The sequence below is a fragment of the Rhinopithecus roxellana genome, chromosome 14 (assembly GCF_007565055.1).
Source record: "Rhinopithecus roxellana isolate Shanxi Qingling chromosome 14, ASM756505v1, whole genome shotgun sequence".
NCBI classification, from domain to species: domain Eukaryota; kingdom Metazoa; phylum Chordata; class Mammalia; order Primates; family Cercopithecidae; genus Rhinopithecus; species Rhinopithecus roxellana.
Window position 1 is genome coordinate 104889477 of NC_044562.1, and position 20742 is coordinate 104910218.

The following is a 20742-nucleotide window of genomic DNA, read 5'->3' on the forward strand; positions in this document are numbered from 1 at the left end:
AAAAAAAAAGATTTTAAAAAATGGCACATCTGTATAGAGCATTTAGTATTAATGGAGCTTGCCAGACTAGAAGTTGTTCGGGGTGAGTCAATGAGTGAGTGGTGAGCAAATGTAAAGGCCTAGAATATTACCATACGCTACTGTAGACTTTATAAACATTGTACACTTAGGCTACACTAAATTTATGAAAAAGTTAAAGTTTAAAAATAAAATATTTAAAACATGTATAGCGTCTCTGTTTCTCTGAGTCATGGAGAGGGAGAGACTAAAAAATACTAGAGAAAGGAGGAACATGGTTGGGAGTATAGAAGTTGCTTTGTTAAGAAAGGAGGCATGCGGGGCATGTGCATGCCTATAATCCTAGGACTTTGGGAGAACAAGGCAGGTGGATCACTTGAACCCAGGAGTTCCAGACCAGCCTGGGCAACGTGGCAAAACCCTGTCTCCTCACACACAAATAAATACAAAATTTAGCCAGGTGGGGTGGCACGTGCCTGTAGTCCCAGCTACTCAGGAGGGTAGGGTGGGATGATAGCTTGAGCCTGGGAGGTCTAGACTGCAATTAACAGAGATCATGCCACTGCACTCCAGCCTTCGCAACAGAGAGAGACTACAAGAAGAAGAAGAAGAGGAAGAAGAAGAAGAAGAAGAAGAAGAAGAAGAAGAAGAAGAAGAAGAAGAAGAAGAAGAAGAAGAAGAAGAAGAAGAAGAAGAAGAGAGAGGAGGAGGAGGAGGAGGAGGAGGAGGAGGAGGAGGAGGAGGAAGAGGGAGGAGGAGGAGGAAGAGGGAGGAGGAGGAGGAGAAAAAGAAGAAAGAGGAGGAGCAGGAGGAGGAGGAGGGAGAAAAGAGAGAAAGAAGAGAAGAAGAGAAGAGAAGAGAAAAGAAAAGAAAAGAAAAAGAAAGGAAAGAAAAAGGGGCTAAGATTTATTCCAGGGAGATGAGGATGGTTCAACATATGCACATCAACAAACATGAATATCACATCAACAACATAAAGGACAAAAACCATATGATGATTTCAGGAAATGCAGAAAAAGCATTTGATAAAATTAAACATCACTTCATGATAAAAGCTCTCAACAAATTAGGTCTAGAAGGAACATATCTCAACATAATAAAGGCCATATATGACAAACCCACAGATAACATCATACTGAATGAGGGAAAGTTGAAAGCTTTTCCTCTAAGAACTGGAACAAGACAAGGATGCTCACTCTCACCACTCTTACTCAACATAGTACTGGGAGTCCTAGCCAGAGCAACCAGGCAAGAGAAAGAAATAAAGGGCATCCATACTGGACAGAAAAAAGTTAAATTGTCCCTGTTTGCAGATGACATGATCTTATATATAGAAAAGCCTAAAACCTCTATCAAAAAATTCTTAGCCCACCACACTAGACAGAAAAAAGTCAAATTGTCCCTGTTTGCAGATGACATGATCTTATATATAGAAGAGCCTAAAGGCTCCATCAAAAAATTCTTAGCACTGATAAACCAATTCAGTAAACTCGCAGAATACAAAATCAACATATAAAAACCAATAGCATTTCTAACACCAATAGTGAATTAGCTAAAAAAGAAATCCAGGATGCAATTCCAATACACACACACACACACACACACACACACACACTTAGAAATAAATTTAACCCAGGAGTCTAAAAATATATACAATGAAAAATTTGAAAACTCAAAACTCTGACTCAAAAAGTTGAAGAGGACACACAAAAAAATGGAAAAATGTCCCCATTCATGGATTGTAAGAATTAATAGTGTTAAAATGATCATACTGCCCAAAGCAGTCTACAGATTCAATGGAATTCCTACCAAAATACCAATGACATTCTTCATAGAAATAGAAAAAAGTCCTAAAATTTGTATGGAACCACAGAAAACTCCAAATAACCAAAGCAATCCTGAACAAAGAGTGCAAAGTTGGAGGCATCACACTACCTGACCTCAAAATATTCTATAAAGCCATAATAAGCAAAATAGTGTTATAATGGCATAAAAATAGATACATAAACCAATGGAACAAAATAAAGAACCCAGAAATGAATTCACGAATTTATAGTCAACTGATTCTTGACAAAAGCTCTAAAAACATTCACTGGGAAAAGGACATCTCTTCAATAAATGGTGCTGTGAAAACTGGATGTCCATAGGCAGAAGAATGAAACTAGACCTCTATCTCCCACCATATAGAAAAATCAAATCAAAATGAATTAAATATGTAAATATAAGTCCCAAAACTATGAAACTACAAAAAGAAAACATAGGGGAAACGCTTCAGGACCTTGGTTTGGGCAAAGATTTTATGGATAAGGCCTGAAAAGCACAGACCGCAAAAACAAAAATAGGCAAGTGGGATTATACCAAACCAAAAAAACCTTCTACATAGCAAAGGAAACAAGCAACAGAGTGAAGAGACAACCTACAAAATGGGAGAAAATGCTTGCAAACTATTTGTCAAAGGATTAATATCCAGAATATATAAGGAACTCAACAGGAAAAACACAAGAACCTGATTTAGAAATGGGCAAAGGATCTAAATAGGTATTTTTCTCAAAAGAAGACATACAAATATCCAACAAACATATGAAAAATGCTCAACATCGCTAATCATCAGAGAAATGCAAATCAAAACCACAATGAGATGTCTTCTCACCCCTGTTAAAATGGCTTCTATCCAAGACAAACAATAACAAATGCTGGCAAGGATGCAGAGAAAGGGGAACACTCATAAACTGTTGGTAGGAATGTAAATTGGTATGACCATTATGGAAAACAGTATGGAGGTTCCTCACAAAACTAAAAATAGAGCTATCATATGATCCAGCAGTTCCACTACTGGGATTCCAAAGGGATGAAATAGGTATGTTGAGAGATATCTGCACTCCCATGTTTATGGCAGTACTAGTCAAAATAGCCAAGATGTGAAATCAACTTAAATGTCCATCAATAGATGAATGGATAAAGAAAATGTGGCATACATACACAATGGAATATTATTCAGCCATAAAAAATAATAAAATGAAGTCATTTGTGGCAACACAGATGAACCTGGAGGACATTATATTAAGTGAAATAAGCCAGGCACAGAAAGATAAAAACCGCATATTGTCACTCATAAGTAAAAGCTAAATAAGTTGATTTGAAAGTCAAGAGTAAGACAATGAGGCTGGGCGCAGTGGCTCACGCCTGTAATCCCAACACTTTGGGAGGCCGAGGTGGGCAGATCACTTGAGGTCAGGATTTTGAGAACAGCCTCACCAACATGGTGAAACCCCGTCTCTACTAAAAATACAAAAATTAGTTGAACTTGGTGGTGGGTGCCTGTAATCCCAGCTACTTGGGAGGCTGAGGCAGGAGAATCGCTTGAACCCAGGAGGCAGAGGTTGTGGTGAGCTGAGATGGTGCCACTGTACTCCAGCCTAGGTGACAGAGTGAAACTCTGTCTCAAAAAAAAAAAAAAACAGAGAGAGTGAGTAGGATAATGGTAACTAGAGACTGGAAAGGGAAGAGAGGAGGGGGACATTTGGAAGAGGAATACAGAGAGGTTGGTGAATGTATACAAAATTATAGCTACACAGGAGGAATACGTGCTAGTGTTTTGTAGTACTGCAGGGTGACTATAGTTAACAATTATTTATTCCATATTTTCAAATAGCTAAAAAAGAGGATTTTGGATGTTCTCAACATAAAGAAATGATAAATGCTTGAGGTGCTAAATATGCTAATTACCCTGATTTGATCATTATACATTGTATACTAGTATTGAAACATCACACTCTACCCCATAAACATGTACAATTATTATGTGTCAATTAAAAGTAATGAAAAGAAAAGAAAGGAAAATGAAAAAGACTGCTGGCTCTCCTCCAAGATTGAGAAGCAGACGAGACTACAGAGAGGTGGTGAACTCACATCAGGTGGCCTTGAGCCTATCAGCAAAGTAAGACCTGAAAGAAGCCCATAGGGAGCTGGAGCTGGGTCTTGTCTTGAACAGGAAAAGGACTGGACCATCTGTCTCAGAGAGAGATATTGGGCAGGTCAAGAAAAGGCCCACAAATGGCAACATTGATAAATACAGTAATTTCGTGATGTCATACTTCTCAGTGCTCAAATTTTGTAGTAGGCTCTCACTGTTACCCTTCAAAAATGTTTCTAAAAATCAGGAATTCAGCATTCAGCTAACAGGTTAGGTGGTCCTGAGACTTGACACTGGGTTATAAGTCCGCTTGGAAGAGGGTCACATCACACTGTGATTTCCAAAACTAGAAAATCTGACCTTTTCTATCTTCTGTGAGAGTTGGGAAAATAACTGTCCTAAAGCGCAAACCTGATCAGTATTCCCAAGGAGCAGAGACTCCTGGGCTTTGATTATTTATATTCCAACTGTTGTTTTCTTGGAACAGATTTCAGCAATGAATTTTAGTTCATCCTGAGGAAAGAGCCTCCAATTACATAAGTAAGAGGCAAACACATCACCCCAGTTCTTGCCTCTTTGCCAAAATATGATGAATAAGTGTCTCTGCCAAAGTCAAAAACTTGTCTCTTCATCACATTTCTCACATCCAGAAAATCCTCTTTACCACTGAAATTGTTTCCTTATTCTCCAAAACATGCACATGGGATGAAAAAGTCTCCTAGAGAATTCTACCATGCTAGTGATATTACACTCCTACCCAAAACACATTATTGATCCTTGTAACACACTCTTACCAACACTAGCATTTTTTTGACCTGTGATCCACCGTTGGATGCCCAAATTTCGCTTCTACCCTCATCAGAAGCAGGTAACTAGCCCTAAGATGCTCTCATTGGTACTTCTGTAATCTTTCCATCAATCTTAGGGGTCTACATCTAATCTCTCTAATGCTTCTCGTTTCCACAGTGGTCACCAAAATTTCTTTACCTCAGTTTCCCTGTCTATAAAGGGAGAGGACAGGGAATGGACTAAGTGAATGAGTCAACCACATCTACTCCTTGTCCAGTCTCTGCTGTCACTGTTCGGTAGATACGCTAGTTGGGTATCTTGTCTGAAATTCTTTCTAAAGTCTGTGGAGAAAGTTCAGTTTATTCTAATAAAATGAGTTACTCAATTTTTTTGTTTTGTTTTTGTTTTTTAAGTGGTTGAATTATAACCTTATATTTGCCCTTTGAGGTCTACATCCATGACTACAGTCCTTAAGAGTTTACTTATGACCAGGAATAAATGCAGATCTTAATTGTTGTGGTGTAGTGGGAATTGTTTAAAATTTATTCTTTGACAAAGTCCTTATCTGGGCCTCCGGGGCCCTTCTTACTACACCTGGGAAAATCAGTGGGCATCGTCATAATTGCAGTTTATATGACTCCCACACTGGTTCTCTTCATGCCACAACTCCCCAGGCGGTTGAATATGTTCCATGTGTTATTTCTCTAGTCCACATCTAACTCAATTTTGGATGCTGTCTCAAGGTACTATTATGTTGTATGTAAAATCAATATCTTCAAGGTCCAACAAGGAGAACAAAACCCATGCTAGGTAGTTCAATTGAAGAAATTTAATATAGGGAAATAGTGAGTTACAGAAGTGCTGGAAGAGCTAAAAATAAGTGCTTATGAGGCTACTCTGAAAGCAACGACTACAACAAGCTACTGACATCCATGGGCCTGAGGACAGGGAAGGGATGTTATCAGTGTAGGAACTAGGGATACACTGTAGGAGCTAGAACATTGGAGAACCCAAAAGGAGCTGGTAGTATGGCAGGGGTTGCCTGGTGGGAGTTGGAACACAAAGGCTGGGGCTTCCAGGCAGGAGCTAGAACCACAAAGAGGCACAGCCACTGCTTGGTCTTCTCCCAAAGCAGAGAGGAAAGAAATACCCTGGGTTCTACTCCTCCCAAACTCCCATCTCAGGCCATTGGCTGACCCTAACCAGAAGGAAACAGGTAAGGGGGGGTCTGGGAAATGCAAGGTAGCCACTTGGGATTCAAAGCAGAAAAGGGCAGGGAACAGATCTACAAGAAAACAGGCAAATAACCTGTACAAGAATGTGAAAAGGAAATACGAATAACCAATACACAGAGAAAAATATGTCCAACCTCATTAGCAATCAGGGTAATGCAATTTTAAACCACTAGGAGATACCACTTTACACCCTACCAAAAATTTTACAATGCCAGTGTTTTTTTTTTTTTTTTTTTTTTTTTTTTTTTTTTTTTTTTGAGATGGAGTCTTGCTGTGTCGCCCAGGCTGGAGTGCAGTGGCCGGATCTCAGCTCACTGCAAGCTCCGCCTCCCGGGTTCACGCCATTCTCCCGCCTCAGCCTCCGAGTAGCTGGGACTACAGGCACCCGCCACCACGCCCGGCTAGTTTTTTGTATTTTTAGTAGAGACGGGGTTTCACGGTGTTAGCCAGGATGGTCTTGATCTCCTGACCTCGTGATCCACCCGCCTCGGCCTCCCAAAGTGCTGGGATTACAGGCTTGAGCCACCGCGCCTGGCCTACAATGCCAATGTTGATGAAGATGTTTAGCAGTGGGAATGCTTATATACAGCAATGGGAGTGTAAATCAGAAAGCACATTGGCATTGTCCAATAATTGTAATGCTACACATACCCTATGCTCCAGGAATTCCACTTCTAGGACCATATCCTCAGGAAACTCTAGCAATGCGCACCAAGAGACACGTACAAAAACTTCACAGGAGCATTAAGAGCAGCAAGCTACCCAAACGGAAACTACCCAGCGGGAAACTACTCAAACATCCCCCAACAAGAGAATGCATAAAGTGTCCTTTATTCTTATAATGAAATGTTACATAAAAATGAATGTACTACAACTACACACACCAACACAGAAGAATGTCACAGACAGAATTGAGAGCAAAAAGACAAGTGACAAATAAAACACAACCCTTGAAATGATTCATTTATATAAAATTCAAAAATATGTAAAATTATAGTTACCCTTTAAGGAATGAATGATACATGGGAAAACTGTAAAGAAAGAGTGATGAGTAATTCAGAGGAGAGGTTACCTCGATGTGGGAGTAAGGTGAATATGATCACAAAGGCCAACAAGCATACTGTTCTTTTTTGGGGTATGATTTATTTTATAATTAAAAAACATGACTTCAGAGGTTCTAAAAGCTCCTTTACCCCTCCTCCCTAATTGTGATTGGGAATAAAATATTACTAACACTCTCACACACTCATTCAAGTTCTATAGTTAGATTTCCATCATAGTGTCTTCACTTGTGGCTATTAACCTGGTCTAGGTATCAGTCTTCTCTGTGTTCTCTTAGTTTCCACATTTATAAAATGAGGATTATAGGAATACTTACTTTGTAGGATGATTCCTAAAAAAGAGAGTACATGGGAAATGCTTAGCACATGGCCTGGCTCCCAGTGGGTGGCAGATGTTTGTAATTTGTTTACACCATTGTCTCAGCTTGTAGCATCCTCATTGCCTCTATCTACTGAATGCTTCTCATCCAAGAACATCCAGTTCAGTGCCTGAAAACTGCTGCTCCCACCCAAGCCAATTTTCCCCTCTTTTAAATGTCTAGACCTTCCATTGCCTGCATCATTTATGAGGCATTACTATATATTTACTTATTCATTCATGTAGCAAATCATGTGCCAGGTATTAGGGACACAGAAGTGAATGAAGCAGGCACAGTCACTGTCTTCATGGAGCCTGCAGCCTGGTGAGGGAGATACACATTAAACAAATGAGCAAGCACAGAATGATCTACTCCAGCTGTGCTAAGTGCTATCAGGAAGAAGTGTGGGAAACCTGGAGAACCTGTTATAGAGGAAGCTCACCTAGACCAGAGTTAAAAAAAAAAAAAAGATTTCTTTGAGAAAGTAACATCCAAGGTGAGACCTGAAGGACACATTGCTTTTTATTGTCACCACTGACAATATTTACTGAGAATCTATAACCTAGGTGAAATAATCAGCGCACGTCCCTGAAGAAAAAATCGTGGCAAGAGGTAATACATGTTAAATGCCAAGTGAACGGAATGCACACTATTATGTAGATTTTTGGAAGAGGGTTAATCCCTTGATAGAAGTGTTTTACATAAAATGTCAGATCTAAACAGAAACTTCAAGAAATGTTGGAACTAAGTACAGGGAAAATGGCATTCTGGATATGCATATATGGGCAGAGGTAAGAAAAGGCAAGACAGGTTCAGACAGGTAGCTTGAACCAAAGAGTGACATACGAAGGGAGTAAAGAGAAAGGGTCAGATTAGGCCAGGCACGGTGGTTCACAACTGTAATCCCAGCACTCTGGGAGGCTGAGGCGGGTGAATCACCTGAGGTAACGAGTTCAAGACCAGCCTGACCAACATGGACAAACCCTGTCTCTACCAAAAATACAAAATTAATCTGGCTGTGGTGGCACATGCCCATAATCCCAGCTACTTGGGAGGCTGAGGCAGGAGAATAGCTTGAACCCAGGAAGTGGAGGTTGCGGTGAGCTGAGACTTCGCCATTGCACTCCAGCCCAGGCAACAAGAGCGAAACTCCGTCTCAAAAAAAGAGAAAGGTTCAGATTGTGGAGGTACTTGCTTTTTGTCTTAGAGTTTTCTTTTTGTATTGTGGGCTTCTCTGGGATTCTCATGAAAGCCTTGTACCCTTCCTCCTGCTCCTCAAAAAACAGTGCATTTATAAAGCTGCACAAAATTTCAGCGTTTCATAATTCCCCTTAAGTAGCATTTAGGAACTCCTGCTATATGCAAATAGCACTGAAAGGATTTGAATAGAAAAGTGGCATGTTCCAAACAGTGTTTAGACGGATTCATTTGCCAGAGAGGATAATAACTGTTGGCAGTGAGGTCAATTGAGAAATTACTGCAATATAATGCAAGTAGGAGCTCATACAGCCCTAGGCTAAGGTGGCGGCCCTAGGAATCCATTCATTGATTAAACTAACATTTATTGAGAGCTTACTTTGGGACAGGCCCTGTGCCCAGTGTTGAGGATGTGATAATGAATACAGCAAGACCACTGTCCTCAAGGAGCTCCAAGCTGGGCAGGATCAGAAAGAAAGGCAGGCAGCCACAGAGGCAGAGGGGATCAGATCAGTGGCAGGTTCTCCTACTTAGAAATTCCCACCATGTGTTCCTTAGAACAAAGTCAAGGCCCTTCACAAAACAGACACAACTCACCTTTCTGCTGTCATTTCCACTGGGGCCCCCACCACAACCACTTTGATCTCTCGCAGATACACACCCTGCAGGGCAGCTACCCTGGACTCTCGACTGTCTTCTGACTCTGCTTGCGTTTTCTGGTCTCTGCCCTGTCACTAGTTTTCTCCCACCAGCTGTGCCTGCTCAAATTCCTACCCATTCTTTAAGACCCAGCTAAGATGTTGCCTTCTTTCAAGCTTTGTCAGAGTCTCCCCATTCATTCTGCCCTGTGTCACTGTGTGTGCCTGTATTAGGGTTCTCTAGAGGGACAGGACTAATAGGATACATGTATACATGAAAGGGAGTTTATTAAGGAGTATTGACTCATACGATCACAAGGTGAAGTCCCACAATAGGCCATCTGCAAGCTGAGGAACAAAGAAGCCAGTCTGAGTCCCAAAACCTCAGAAGTAGGGAAGCCAGCAGTACAGCCTTCAGTCTGTGGCCGAAGGCCAGAGATCCCCTGACAAACCACTTTTATAGGTCTAGGAGTCCAAAAGCTGAAGAACCTGGACTCCGATGTTCAAGGGTAGGAAGCATCTAGATGAAGATGAGGAAATGAAGGCCAGGAGACTCAGCCAGTCAAGTCCTTCCAGCTTCTGCCTGCATTTATTCTAGCCACGCTGGCAGCCGATTAGATGGTGCCCACCCAGATTGAGGGCCGGTCTGCCTCTCCCAGTCCACTGTTAATCTCCTTGGCAACACCCTCACAGACACACCCAGGAACAATACTTTGCATTCCTTCATTCCAATCAAGCTGACAATATTACCCATCACAGTGCCCCAGTCTCCCCAGTATTAAAGGGAGGGCAGAGATGTTGTCTTTTTGTCCTCCTGTTCCATGGAGTGCCCAGATCCTGTGATGGTAGGTGCTCACTCTATCTACGGAACCGAAAGGCCAGACCCTGGGGAGAGGACAGAGCCGAGGCAGGTTTGGGAGCCGTCTGTGAAGCCTTGGCAGTGGAAGTCAGGAAGAGCAACCTAGGTCTTTGTGTCCTCATGCAACAAGGATGGAGGCCACCTCAGGTACACATTATGTGCTCAGCAAAGACGGATTTAAAAGTATAAAACATTCACATTTGAGCAACTTAGGTCATTAAGAATTTGGCCTCTTTATAATGATAGCAGTGTCCACAGGAAGAGAGTGAGTGGGACATGAAATTTCTGGTTCTGCATGCAGACTTCTACATTTCTACCAGCTAATTATTATTATCATTAAATTATTACGCAAAAAGCTTACTCGCAAAGCTCAAATTGTTATAAAGCATAAGTCATCCTTGGAAGTGTCGTTTGGTCACTCTAGTAATTCTTGCTTTTAATTCTTTAACAACTATGGGTAGAACTGCAGTGTACCATTTGCACTATCAAAATACCCAAGACGTTGCCAAGGACGACTGAATTCCTAGGTTTGGCCGCAGTCACCCACGCGGCAGGTGCTCACTTCCTTCTCCGGGGCAGGAGACACCGTGGGTCCCTTTCCAGTCCAGGCTGGAATGGAGAAGTCGTCTCTGACCACAGTGAACTAGGCAGAGCCCAAGGTTCTAAACAGACAGAACCCACCCACCAGGGCGGTGCCAAGTCCCAGTAAGGGCCGCATCTCCCCAGCTTGGCTGATGAAGAGGCGGGGACCGAACCGTCCAGTGCAGGAGCCTGTGAGGTGCCTGGCTCTCCCACCGACCCGCACGTCCCTCTTCCTCGCCGGTCCCACCCCACGGAGGTATCTAGCGCCCCGCCCTGTTCATTGCCCACACTCGGCCCGCTCCGCCCCGGGGCCGAGGAGACGCACGTCTGATTGGTCGGGTTCGGCGGGGGCGGGGCCGGGGCGCCCCTAAAGGCCTGATATAGGAGCGGGTGGGGCAGGCAGAGTTCAGCAGGAGGGGCGAGGGGCGAGGGGCGAGGGGCGAGGGGCGAGGGGCGGAGGCCGCGTGCGCCCGAGGACCCGGCCCGAAAGCTTGCGCCTGCTCAGGATGAGGACAGACTGGGCCACCCCTCGCCGCCCGGCGGGGCTCCTCATGCTACTCCTCTGGTGCTTCGAGCTAGCGGAACCCTCTGGCCGCGCAGGTAACCGCGGGCGCGTCCGCCCCGCAGTCCACTGGGTGCCTCGACGCCGCAGCTCTGCCGCCTTCCAGCCCGGAGCAGGGCTGCACCCCCGGCGCAGGTCACGGCTGCTTTGCTGTTGGGGGGGCTCTGGAGCCGGACGAGTGAGCCGCAGGGGAGGTCTGGCGAAGTAGGCGCCCCAGTGCCCTCGGGGGCCCGGAGGAGGGCGCGGTGGATGTGGGAGGACAGGGCCCTTCTGGTGCAGAGGGGACGCGGGCCACGGTAGAGTAGGCTCACTGAGGCTTTTTTGACCAGGTGCCCTACTCCGTCGTCTGTCTTATAAAATGTTGCTGGAGTATGGGGTTCCCCATCTACCCTCTGCGTCCTGTCCTGGCCGTTCTCGCTTTTCCTTCGCCCCTTGGTCACCTTGGCCACAGGGCCAAGAGGAGCCTCCACCCACAGTGCCAAGGATTCCCAACGATTCCCGGATTTTACTGCGCCTACGGTGCGCATCAGAAAGGCAGTCAGGTTAAGTAAACCATCTCCTCTGAAAGTGACCAAGACCAAGAGTCAGCTATGATGCCGTCACCCACCGCCTAGAGCAACAAGCCTTTCTTCTCTTTGGTTTATCAGTTCCAAACGACCCCGCTCCCGCAAGGCTGACAGCCCCACGCTGAAGGGCCTGGCTGGGGACCTGCTGCCTCTCAATGGGGAAGCAGGACCAGAAACAGCCTTCACTGATGTTCAGGGTAGTGCCAGCGCCACCCCACCACACCCCTTTGCAGCAACCAGTTGCTTTTACTTTCTCTTTTTGCCTGGGCGAGAGGTGTGCAGAGGACTTTGTTTCTTGGTTGGGCCGCATCATAGGCACTCAATGGGCCACCCCCCACCGGCCACTTCTGTTATCGTGCCTGTATGAGGAAGGAAAAGACTGTCCAGGCAATTTGAAAAACATTAAATTGTTGGTGGCTCTTATTTTCTTTGCAGCTAAGCTAAGTTGCCATCTGGTTTAGACTTCTTCGGAGAGTGATGGGAAGAAATTTCTCAGAGTGTGAGTGCTATCATCCTATCTACAGCAAGGACCTGTAAATGAACCCTGCTCTGAGTCACACTTCTCTAGTCTCCTTTGACCCTGTGTGCTAGGAACTACCAAAGGAATCATTTAAAATAAGATCCTTTATTGCCTTGAGAATTTATTCTGCCTGCCCCACAATCCAAGGTGGAAAAGTTCACTGCAACAACTAACTACAGTGAAAATGCACTAACTTTTCAATCACTAACCTCTTGGTTCCCATCTACATCTGCTTCAGTCCTGTTTTTATCTCCTTCACAAATTTCAAGATTTCCTTAATTCTTGCAGTCTCTGCAATCACTGCCCTTTATCACTGACCCAAAGCAAAAAGCACCAGGTTTAACTCTATTTGCCCTGTGCTAGGTCTCCACAGGTTTTGTTATCCTGTATCCTTCCTTACTCCTAGCAGCTACTCTGATCGATGTTCTCTCACCCTCAGAGCAGACTTGTGGCCTTGTTTGGGGAAGCACTGGAATTTTGAACCCCCAGCCATTTGGGTCAATTGTTTGGCAAGAGTGTCCGCTTCATGATGCTGGTGATGGCATGCACCTCGTCATGTGCATGGCTAGGCTTGTGCAGGTGGCCTCTATCACCCAAACACTGAAGGAGCACCTCTGTGTCCTTGGGGAGGTGCCAGGTGCTTAGTTTACATTTCTGCTGCTTGGAGAGCTAACAGCTTGAAGTAAACCAATCCGTCAGGGACTCCTGAGGTTTTCACCAGCCAACACCACCCAATCATGCGTGAAGACTTTCTGACTCCCTGGACATTGCCATGGACTCAGCTGTCATTTCAGGACCTACTTTTGAGCTAACAAACCTAGACTTCTGATTCTGTCTTGCTGCACTTACCTGTACATTCTGAACACATGTTAGAGACTCTACAAAATGCTTAATATGTGATCTATGGATGTTCCCCTGAAATTATAAATGCTGCCATCTTCATCCTTCTTGTTTTCCCAAGCTATTTCCCTATCCATTTGTCTGTGGTTATATATGTCAATATCCAGCTCCTCTTTGGAATGTGTGAAGCTGTTATAAGACAGGAATTATTTAGTGATCAGACAATAAGAAAACACTGAGAGAGATGATTTTCCTTTGATGGATGTAAAAATACTAAAAATTTATTTTCAATTTTTGGTAATGCTACTTAGCCATTTTCTCTCAAACACTGGAGAATTTATATAAAATGAAGCATATACAAATGTATCTAGAGGGTAATGAGGCTTCTTTTCATCAAATTCTGCCTTTTAGATTTGCCCCAATGGTGTATTTGGAGGTAAATACTAAAACTCCATTGAGGACTGGTATAAAGTTGTAAAGTGAACAAAATCTAATAGGAAGCTATCGATAAAGAATCTATTTTATAAAATAAGTTTTATAAAATAAAATCTACTCTGTAATTACCTTTTCAAAGTATAATATATTTCTAAAATAGTTTATATGTCCTTCTATACCAAATTTTCTAAATAAGGGAATATGTTCACTCTTTCTCAGTCCTCCTTCCGGCTTTTCAACCTACTATCCCAATAAGGGTCGTAAGACTGAGGCAGTTTGAACAGCTCCTGCTAAAGGTAAAGAAAGATACAGGGAAGCATCATGAAAGGATAGGACTCTCCCTATCTAATGTATGCATATACGTACCTTATATATGGAGGCTAATAAGTTTCCTTTAAGTATATGAATAATTAAGATCTGTACTAAGTGACCACTATAAGTATCAAACATTGCAATTGCATACTTGGTTCAAACAAGGGGTTAGTCTGAGAAAAACGTCTATATTCAGAGATGTAGCAGTTTGTTAGGAAGTTTGGCAGCTCTACTTTAACAGAGCTACTCCACACCTCTCCTGTAGTGTTTTAGCATTTCAATCTAGGACTCTTAACTCCTGCTTTTTCCACTGTACAAAGAAATGTAGCTAATCCATTGGATTCTACAAAAACTTTGAAAAATGCAGAACTGCAAACTGCAAAGGAAGGCAAAGCTGCTGCTTCCCCAGTTCACCTGTTTGGGATGGAGCGCACAAAGCGGAATGCCCGGGAAAGACAGCAGCAAGACTACAGGGCAGGAGAGGGGATGTTTCCAACAAGGGTGATGGGCACGTCTCCTGCAGGAGCAGACTTCTTTTTTCTTCTGTAATTTTTGATACTTTGGAATGCAAGATTTATTTTGGAGAGGCAAGAGAGAATAGTTTAGAAAAGATGTAGATCAGAGGTCTGAGTAGCTATTGAATTGTGGGAGAACGCCATGAGAGGAAGTGTAAGTAGTAATCTTATAGTACATTTTCCTTTTTTGTTGACTGTCCTCCCAGCCTGTGTCCATCAAGCAGAAAATGGCAGAGGAATGTCAAAGGAGAAAGTGTGAGGGATGTGGCCGGGCACGGTAGCTCATGCCTGTAATCCCAGCACTTTGGGAGGCCGAGGTGGGTGGATCACCTGAGGTCAGGAGTTCGAGACCAGCTTGGCCAACATGGTAAAACCCTATCTCTACTAAAAATACAAAAATTACCCAAGTGTGATGGCAGGCACCTGTAATCTCAGCTACTCGGGAGGCTGGGGCACAAGAATCACTTGAACCTGGGAGGCGGAGGTTACAGTGGGCTGAGATTGTGCCACTGCACTCCAGCCTGGGCAACAGACCAAGACTCCATCTCAAAAGAAAAAAAAAAAAAGTGTAAGGGAGGAAAGCTGCTATGGCAAACATCAAACATCCTTAGCTGCAACCCTGTGGAATACTTTTAAAATTCAGATTTAAAATAAGCTTTAAAGGATTTTTGTTGCTGTTCTTGTTGTTCCCTTGTTGTTGCTTCTGTTATTTAAAACAGAAAAAAAAAAATCCTTCCAAAGTTCAAGCTGCCGTCAGACTTAATTTTATAGTTATTATTTACATGGTAAAATTCCCCTCAAGTCACCAGTCCCTGGTATGGGAATTTTTAACTCTGAAAGCCTTTGAATTATTACTAGGAAAAGCATCTGGTGTTAGTGAAACCAGTGACTGTGACGCTGGTATCAAAATGAAAGTGTCTTTGGGGAACCAAAATTTTATAGGTCTTTCTGCTGAACTCTGGTTCATTGACAGTGATTGCTTAAGCTTGTCTAAAATATTTTAGCTTTACTCTTATCAACATGATGATGTCTGCTATAATTGTTTAAAATTTTCCTTTGTAAAAGAACTAACGAAATTATCCGATTATAGTTTGTTGTAACAGATGTGAATCTTATTCCACAAACTCAGGTGTGCAAGATACAATGCATTACTTTATTTTCAGAAAACCAAATTAAATTTGATGCTGAGCTCCCATTCCACCAGGTTGCCAGAACTTCAATAATTGTCCTTCCTGGGGTCTTTCCCAGCTCATGCAGAGTCCCAGGGGAACATTCAGGGAGGATTCTTCTTTAGTCATTGGATCCCACTGGTTACCTCTGGGTTTCCCATTGTCCAAACCCACAGGATCTTGAATCTGGTGGCTCAAGACTCATCAGCCATCACTCTGGTAGTTCCTGGAGTTTGGGGTTCAGCCTTCTTAGGTGATCCACACAGTCAATCCCCCAGGGTTTCCCCAGGTCCTGTCACCTTCCTGAGGGTGCCACAATGCAGCTGGCCACAGGTTCCCCTACCCTCAGAACCCAGATCTCTATTTCTTCTTGTTTCTGTACCCCCATTGTTCTGCTGCTCCCTCAGAAGTTTCCCCGTTTCCTCTGACATACCGCAATGAATTTAAGCCTCCAAAAAATATCTAGGGGGAAGTGGTCTTTAAGAAATTTGTCCTCAAATTTTCCTTTTTAGTGGCCACACTAACTTGCCCTAAGGCAGAGGACCACAGAGGCCTCACTATGTACTTGGATCTGAAGAAAGGAACATATATATAGTGAACATGCTGTGTTAAGCATCAACTTTTCATGTAATAATTTACCCTGTCATAGTAGCTAACATGTAAGCAAGGCAGAATTATGGTCCCAACTAGACTTTTCATTGAGATGAAAACTAAAGAGCTTCTTTTATCTTATTAAATGAGAAGGGAAAAATCTTTCATGAAATAGCAACAACAAATATACATGCTGCTCTACATGCTTTACATGGATTAGCTCCTTTCGTGCTCACACCCATCACAGGAAAACTGGAGCACACAGGCTAAATGATTTGCCCTGATCCTATAGCTAATAAGTAGCAGGAGCAAAATATGGACTCAGGAGGACTGGCTCCAGAACCCGTGCTCTGACCCTACACACTGCACTGCCTCTCTGCTTACCACTGTCCCACCTTGTGTAGTCCCCTGCAGCTTATAAAGAGTGGGAACAGTCTGAGGATGGGAACAGTCCAGTAGTGCTCAGACTCTCCTCGGCAAGTAGGGAGCAAGGCACTTCAACCACATAATCCACAATCTGTCTATCCATTTGACTCAGCTAATGACCCCTTCACCATCGTCCATGGAAGTACGGGCAAGTGCATCAAGCCAGTGTATGGCTGGATAGTAGCAGAGGACTGTGATGAAACTGAGGACAAGTTATGGAAGTGGGTGTCTCAGCATCGGCTCTTTCATTTGCACTCCCAAAAGTGCCTTGGCCTAGATATTACCAAATCGGTGAATGAGGTAAGAATGTTCAGCTGTGACTCCAGTGTCATGCTGTGGTGGAAATGTGAGCACCACTTTCTGTATGGTGCTGCCCGGTACCAGCTGGCTCTGAAGAATGGGCATGGCGCAGCAATCTCAAATGCATCTGATGTCTGGAAGAAAGGAGGCTCAGAGGAAAGCCTTTGTGACCAGCCTTATCATGGTGAGTAGTAGAGAGGGACTTTGACCGATTTGCTGTTGAGCTTGTCACACGTGATATTGAACATGCACAATTTAGTAAAAATAGAGTCATACATTCGTAAGGGCAGTGAGTGAGCTCTTCAGTTCCAGGCACTGTGCAGTTACTTTGAGTGACGTTCTTACGAGTGCATATTTGCCTCTACTTTGCAGGTAGGGCTAAGAAAGGTTAAATGCCTTGTCTGAGGTCACACAGCCATGTTGTGATAAACCTGGGATTTCATCAGATAGATATGTAGTTCTTATGATGGTCTTCTAAAGCCTAGAGGAAAGGAAACATTCGATTAACAGGAAACCTTTTTACAGGCTAAAAGTCAAATGATCTAATAATGTTGATCTTATTCTAAGTTTTAAAAGAAGAAGAAAGGCCAGGTGTAGTGGTGCATGCTTGCAGTCCCAGCTTCTCAACAGACTGAGACAGCAGGATCACTTCAGCACACAGGAGTTCAAGGCTGTAGCGTGTAATGATCACTCCTGTAAATAGCCACTACACTTCAGCCTGGGCAACATAGTGAGACCCCCATCTCTTAAAAAAGAAAAGAAAGAGAAGGGGGAAAAATGTATTTTTTCTTGCCTATGGATTTTGATAAAATGGGAAAATTTTGAGTGGATTTTCTTATTTATTTTCATTTTTGGCATAGCAACCAAATTTTGATGTTTATATTTATGATTCAGCATTTTAAGAGTGGAGTTTTTCAGTTGCTTCCAAAAATAAATATATTAATATTGCCTTGTGGGGAGCTGACCATGGACTTAGCTCTGAGTCTAGGCACTGGACTACAACTAATTTCCAAGTTAAAGAATGAGTAGATTTTTTTTTTTTAACCACTAAACGTAATTAGCTATCTCCCAAGCAAATATTTCTCATTGTGTTGCTCTAAATTACACCAAATGTCAATATTCATGTAATTATGTCCTCTAAGTCGTATTATTTCCCCTTGCCTTTCTTTAAAAATTTCCCTAGCTTTACAGTGGCTTTCTTCTTCTCTTAAAGATCATTTAAGCTAAATTTGGCCTCAAAGTCAGGATAGCAGCTTCACTTCCATACTTTCCATTATCCATCCGCACAAGTTTTTCTTTCTAGTCTTTCTATTTCCTAGTGAGGAAGCAGAAATTATTCTGAGAATGTCAAGTTCTGTTATGGAGAAATATTAGAGAATTAGAGATGGGGTTTTCCTTTTCATCAATCCCTAACCTTTGAATAGTTGACAGTCTGTTTCTGCGAGCCAGTTTCCTCCTAAAAGTAAAGCAGTCGCTTTCCGGATATGACTTAATGGCAAATTTAAATTCTGTGCCACAAAAGCCCTTCTCCAACTTGCCAACTAAGAGGAAACACAGAGCCAAAAAAAAAAAAAAAAGCCTTTTAATTGGATTTAACTTGTTTCATTGTATTTGTCCAGGGATCAGAAAAGATAATTTTCTTGGCAGTGTTCTTTTAGTCTCCTGATCTAATTCTTTTGAGGGGCATAGTTATAATCTTAAACTCCCTCAGTCCCCAGAGTGTCTTCATTTCAATATAACTGGTTTTCCTTTTTATCCTATGTATTTTATTTATGCATTTCTAATGTTCTTCTGAGATGGGGACTGTGGATTTCACCCAGCTGCCAAAGAGATCAGTAGCACAAAAAAGGTTAAGGACCTACGCAGGGGACCACCCAGAGAGAGCTAAGCGATGCCACCAGCATAGCCCACAGGCATGAAATGTTTCTTGACTTTTTCAAATATAATGTTTGAAACACTAAAGCTTTTTTTTAAAAGCATATATAGTTGTGACTAGTCAAGGCATACCTCAAGTTTTAATTTGCACAGAAGCCAGGGCCAAACCTGCCACCTCTTCTCTGTTTCTGTCTGGGTGACTGGTACCATCTAAGTTCTACATGTCAGAAATTAGCAAGTCACCCGAGAGGTTTCAGGCTTGCCTCTTCCACCACTCCAGTATAATCAAATATGAAGTCCTGGCAATTCTACCCTTTTCAATTTATGTATATCCCTTCTGTTCTTAGGTTAGGGACTGCTGTCTTAAGTTAGGGACTTTCTCTAGGACTCCTCTCTCAGACTCTCAATACTGATTGTTGTTCCCACCTTCTTATCTAGCAATATATAAACAAAACATACAAGATACCTGAGTCCCAACAAAGTGAAATCCAAGGTTACCTAGCTTGTTACAGCCAAGCTAGGGCTCAAAACCAGTATTCCTTTCCCCCAAACAGCTTCTTTCTTTCCCCCTTGGCTTTAGCAGTATAAACAAAGTTTTCACTTGTGATACAAGAACATTAATTTATCACTGTGCCTTGGGTTGCCTCTCACCCCAACTCCCATCCTGTGTGAGTCATGTTCATCTCAGAGAAAACTGAAGTTGTATAAATTTTATGAGTGAACTGCTTTTACCTGGCACCCAGGTGTACATTTATAACATTAAGATACCTTGATCTCACTAGGACTTTTCAAATTTTGAATGTTTGGTGAATTATGAAGAGGAAATGGACTTTTTGTGGTAGAGTGGCTGCAGAACTATTAGAATTCGGGCAACTCTTAGAAGCCTGCCAACAACCTCTTTATCCATTGAAACTATTTTGTCTCATGTTACTGATGAGATTGATTTGCTAGTTTTCTGCATAATCACCTCATCTCACAAATTTGTACCTATTGCATAATAAAGCTGTTGTTTTAAGGATGCTATCACCATAAATTTGCACATTCAGAGAAGAGTCTTCCCAGGAAAGCCTGTCTTGCTAAGGAAGCCCATGGCATGTAAGAGGTCCAGCATCAGCAGAGAATGTGTGGGAGCAAAACGCTTAGTGAACAGTTAGCGCAATGTAGCTGCTTCTGGTGTGGTGGTTGTATGCTTATCATTCTTCAAAGCATGTATTGTGACTTAGAGAGCTTATTAATTGAAGCCCAGCTTTGAGCTATGAAATTTAACTTGAAACTTGAGAAGGCACCCACTGATGTCACAAGTTGTCCTTATAGGTCAAGAGTCCAGTCAGAGAGAGCCTATTTTCATCCCTGTCACTTGCGGCTGAGTGCCTGAATGTCTCACTTGACTACTCTGCAAAAATGGGGATTTCCCAGACAAATATAATACTTCCCCTATGATCTCACAGGTTTATGATAAAGAACAAATGACAGAAGTGTATACCAAGGCACTTTATATTCCAAAAATCAAAGGTTTTAGAAAAGAAAACTGATGGTTCTACAAGGAACAGTCCTTGTGTTCAGGGACTGTCCTCTTAGGTTTGTAATATGGGAAGAGAAATTGGTCATGAGCTATTGGGGGGTTTTTGATGCAATTAAACTGAAACACAGGAAATAAGCAGAATCCTTACAAAATGTAAGGTCAACCTACTCTTTAACAGAAGTACCCTTTTGAAAACTATTTATATGACATAGGAAAATAAAGCCAGTGATCTTTAAAAGACTATTTGTGAAGAAAAGCATCCAGATTATTATTACCTTTTGCTATAGTTCTGCTTAATACATTCTAAGCTGTTAAATGGCCTCACACTTTAGTTAGACAGATACTTGAGAAAAAGAAAGTAGAATCAAATACTGTCTTAAGCACACTTTTAAGCACATCTGTGAGACATTTTGAGGAACCCTAATTGCCTGGTAAAGGGTGATAATATTTGATTACTA

General features: G+C 42.6%; 1 protein-coding gene across 3 annotated transcripts in view; it reads left to right on the plus strand.

Moving 5' to 3' along the window:
- Positions 1-11090: 11090 nt before the first annotated feature.
- The window catches only part of LY75 (lymphocyte antigen 75), a 98092-nt gene continuing 88440 nt past the window's right edge, over positions 11091-20742 (plus strand). For all 3 annotated transcript variants that reach the window (XM_030916295.1, XM_030916297.1, XM_030916296.1), the window contains exons 1-2: positions 11091-11251; positions 16700-17071. In XM_030916295.1, the coding sequence (XP_030772155.1) occupies positions 11158-11251; positions 16700-17071 (466 nt within the window). In that variant the 5' untranslated portion in view covers positions 11091-11157. The remainder of the gene's footprint in view (positions 11252-16699; positions 17072-20742) is intronic.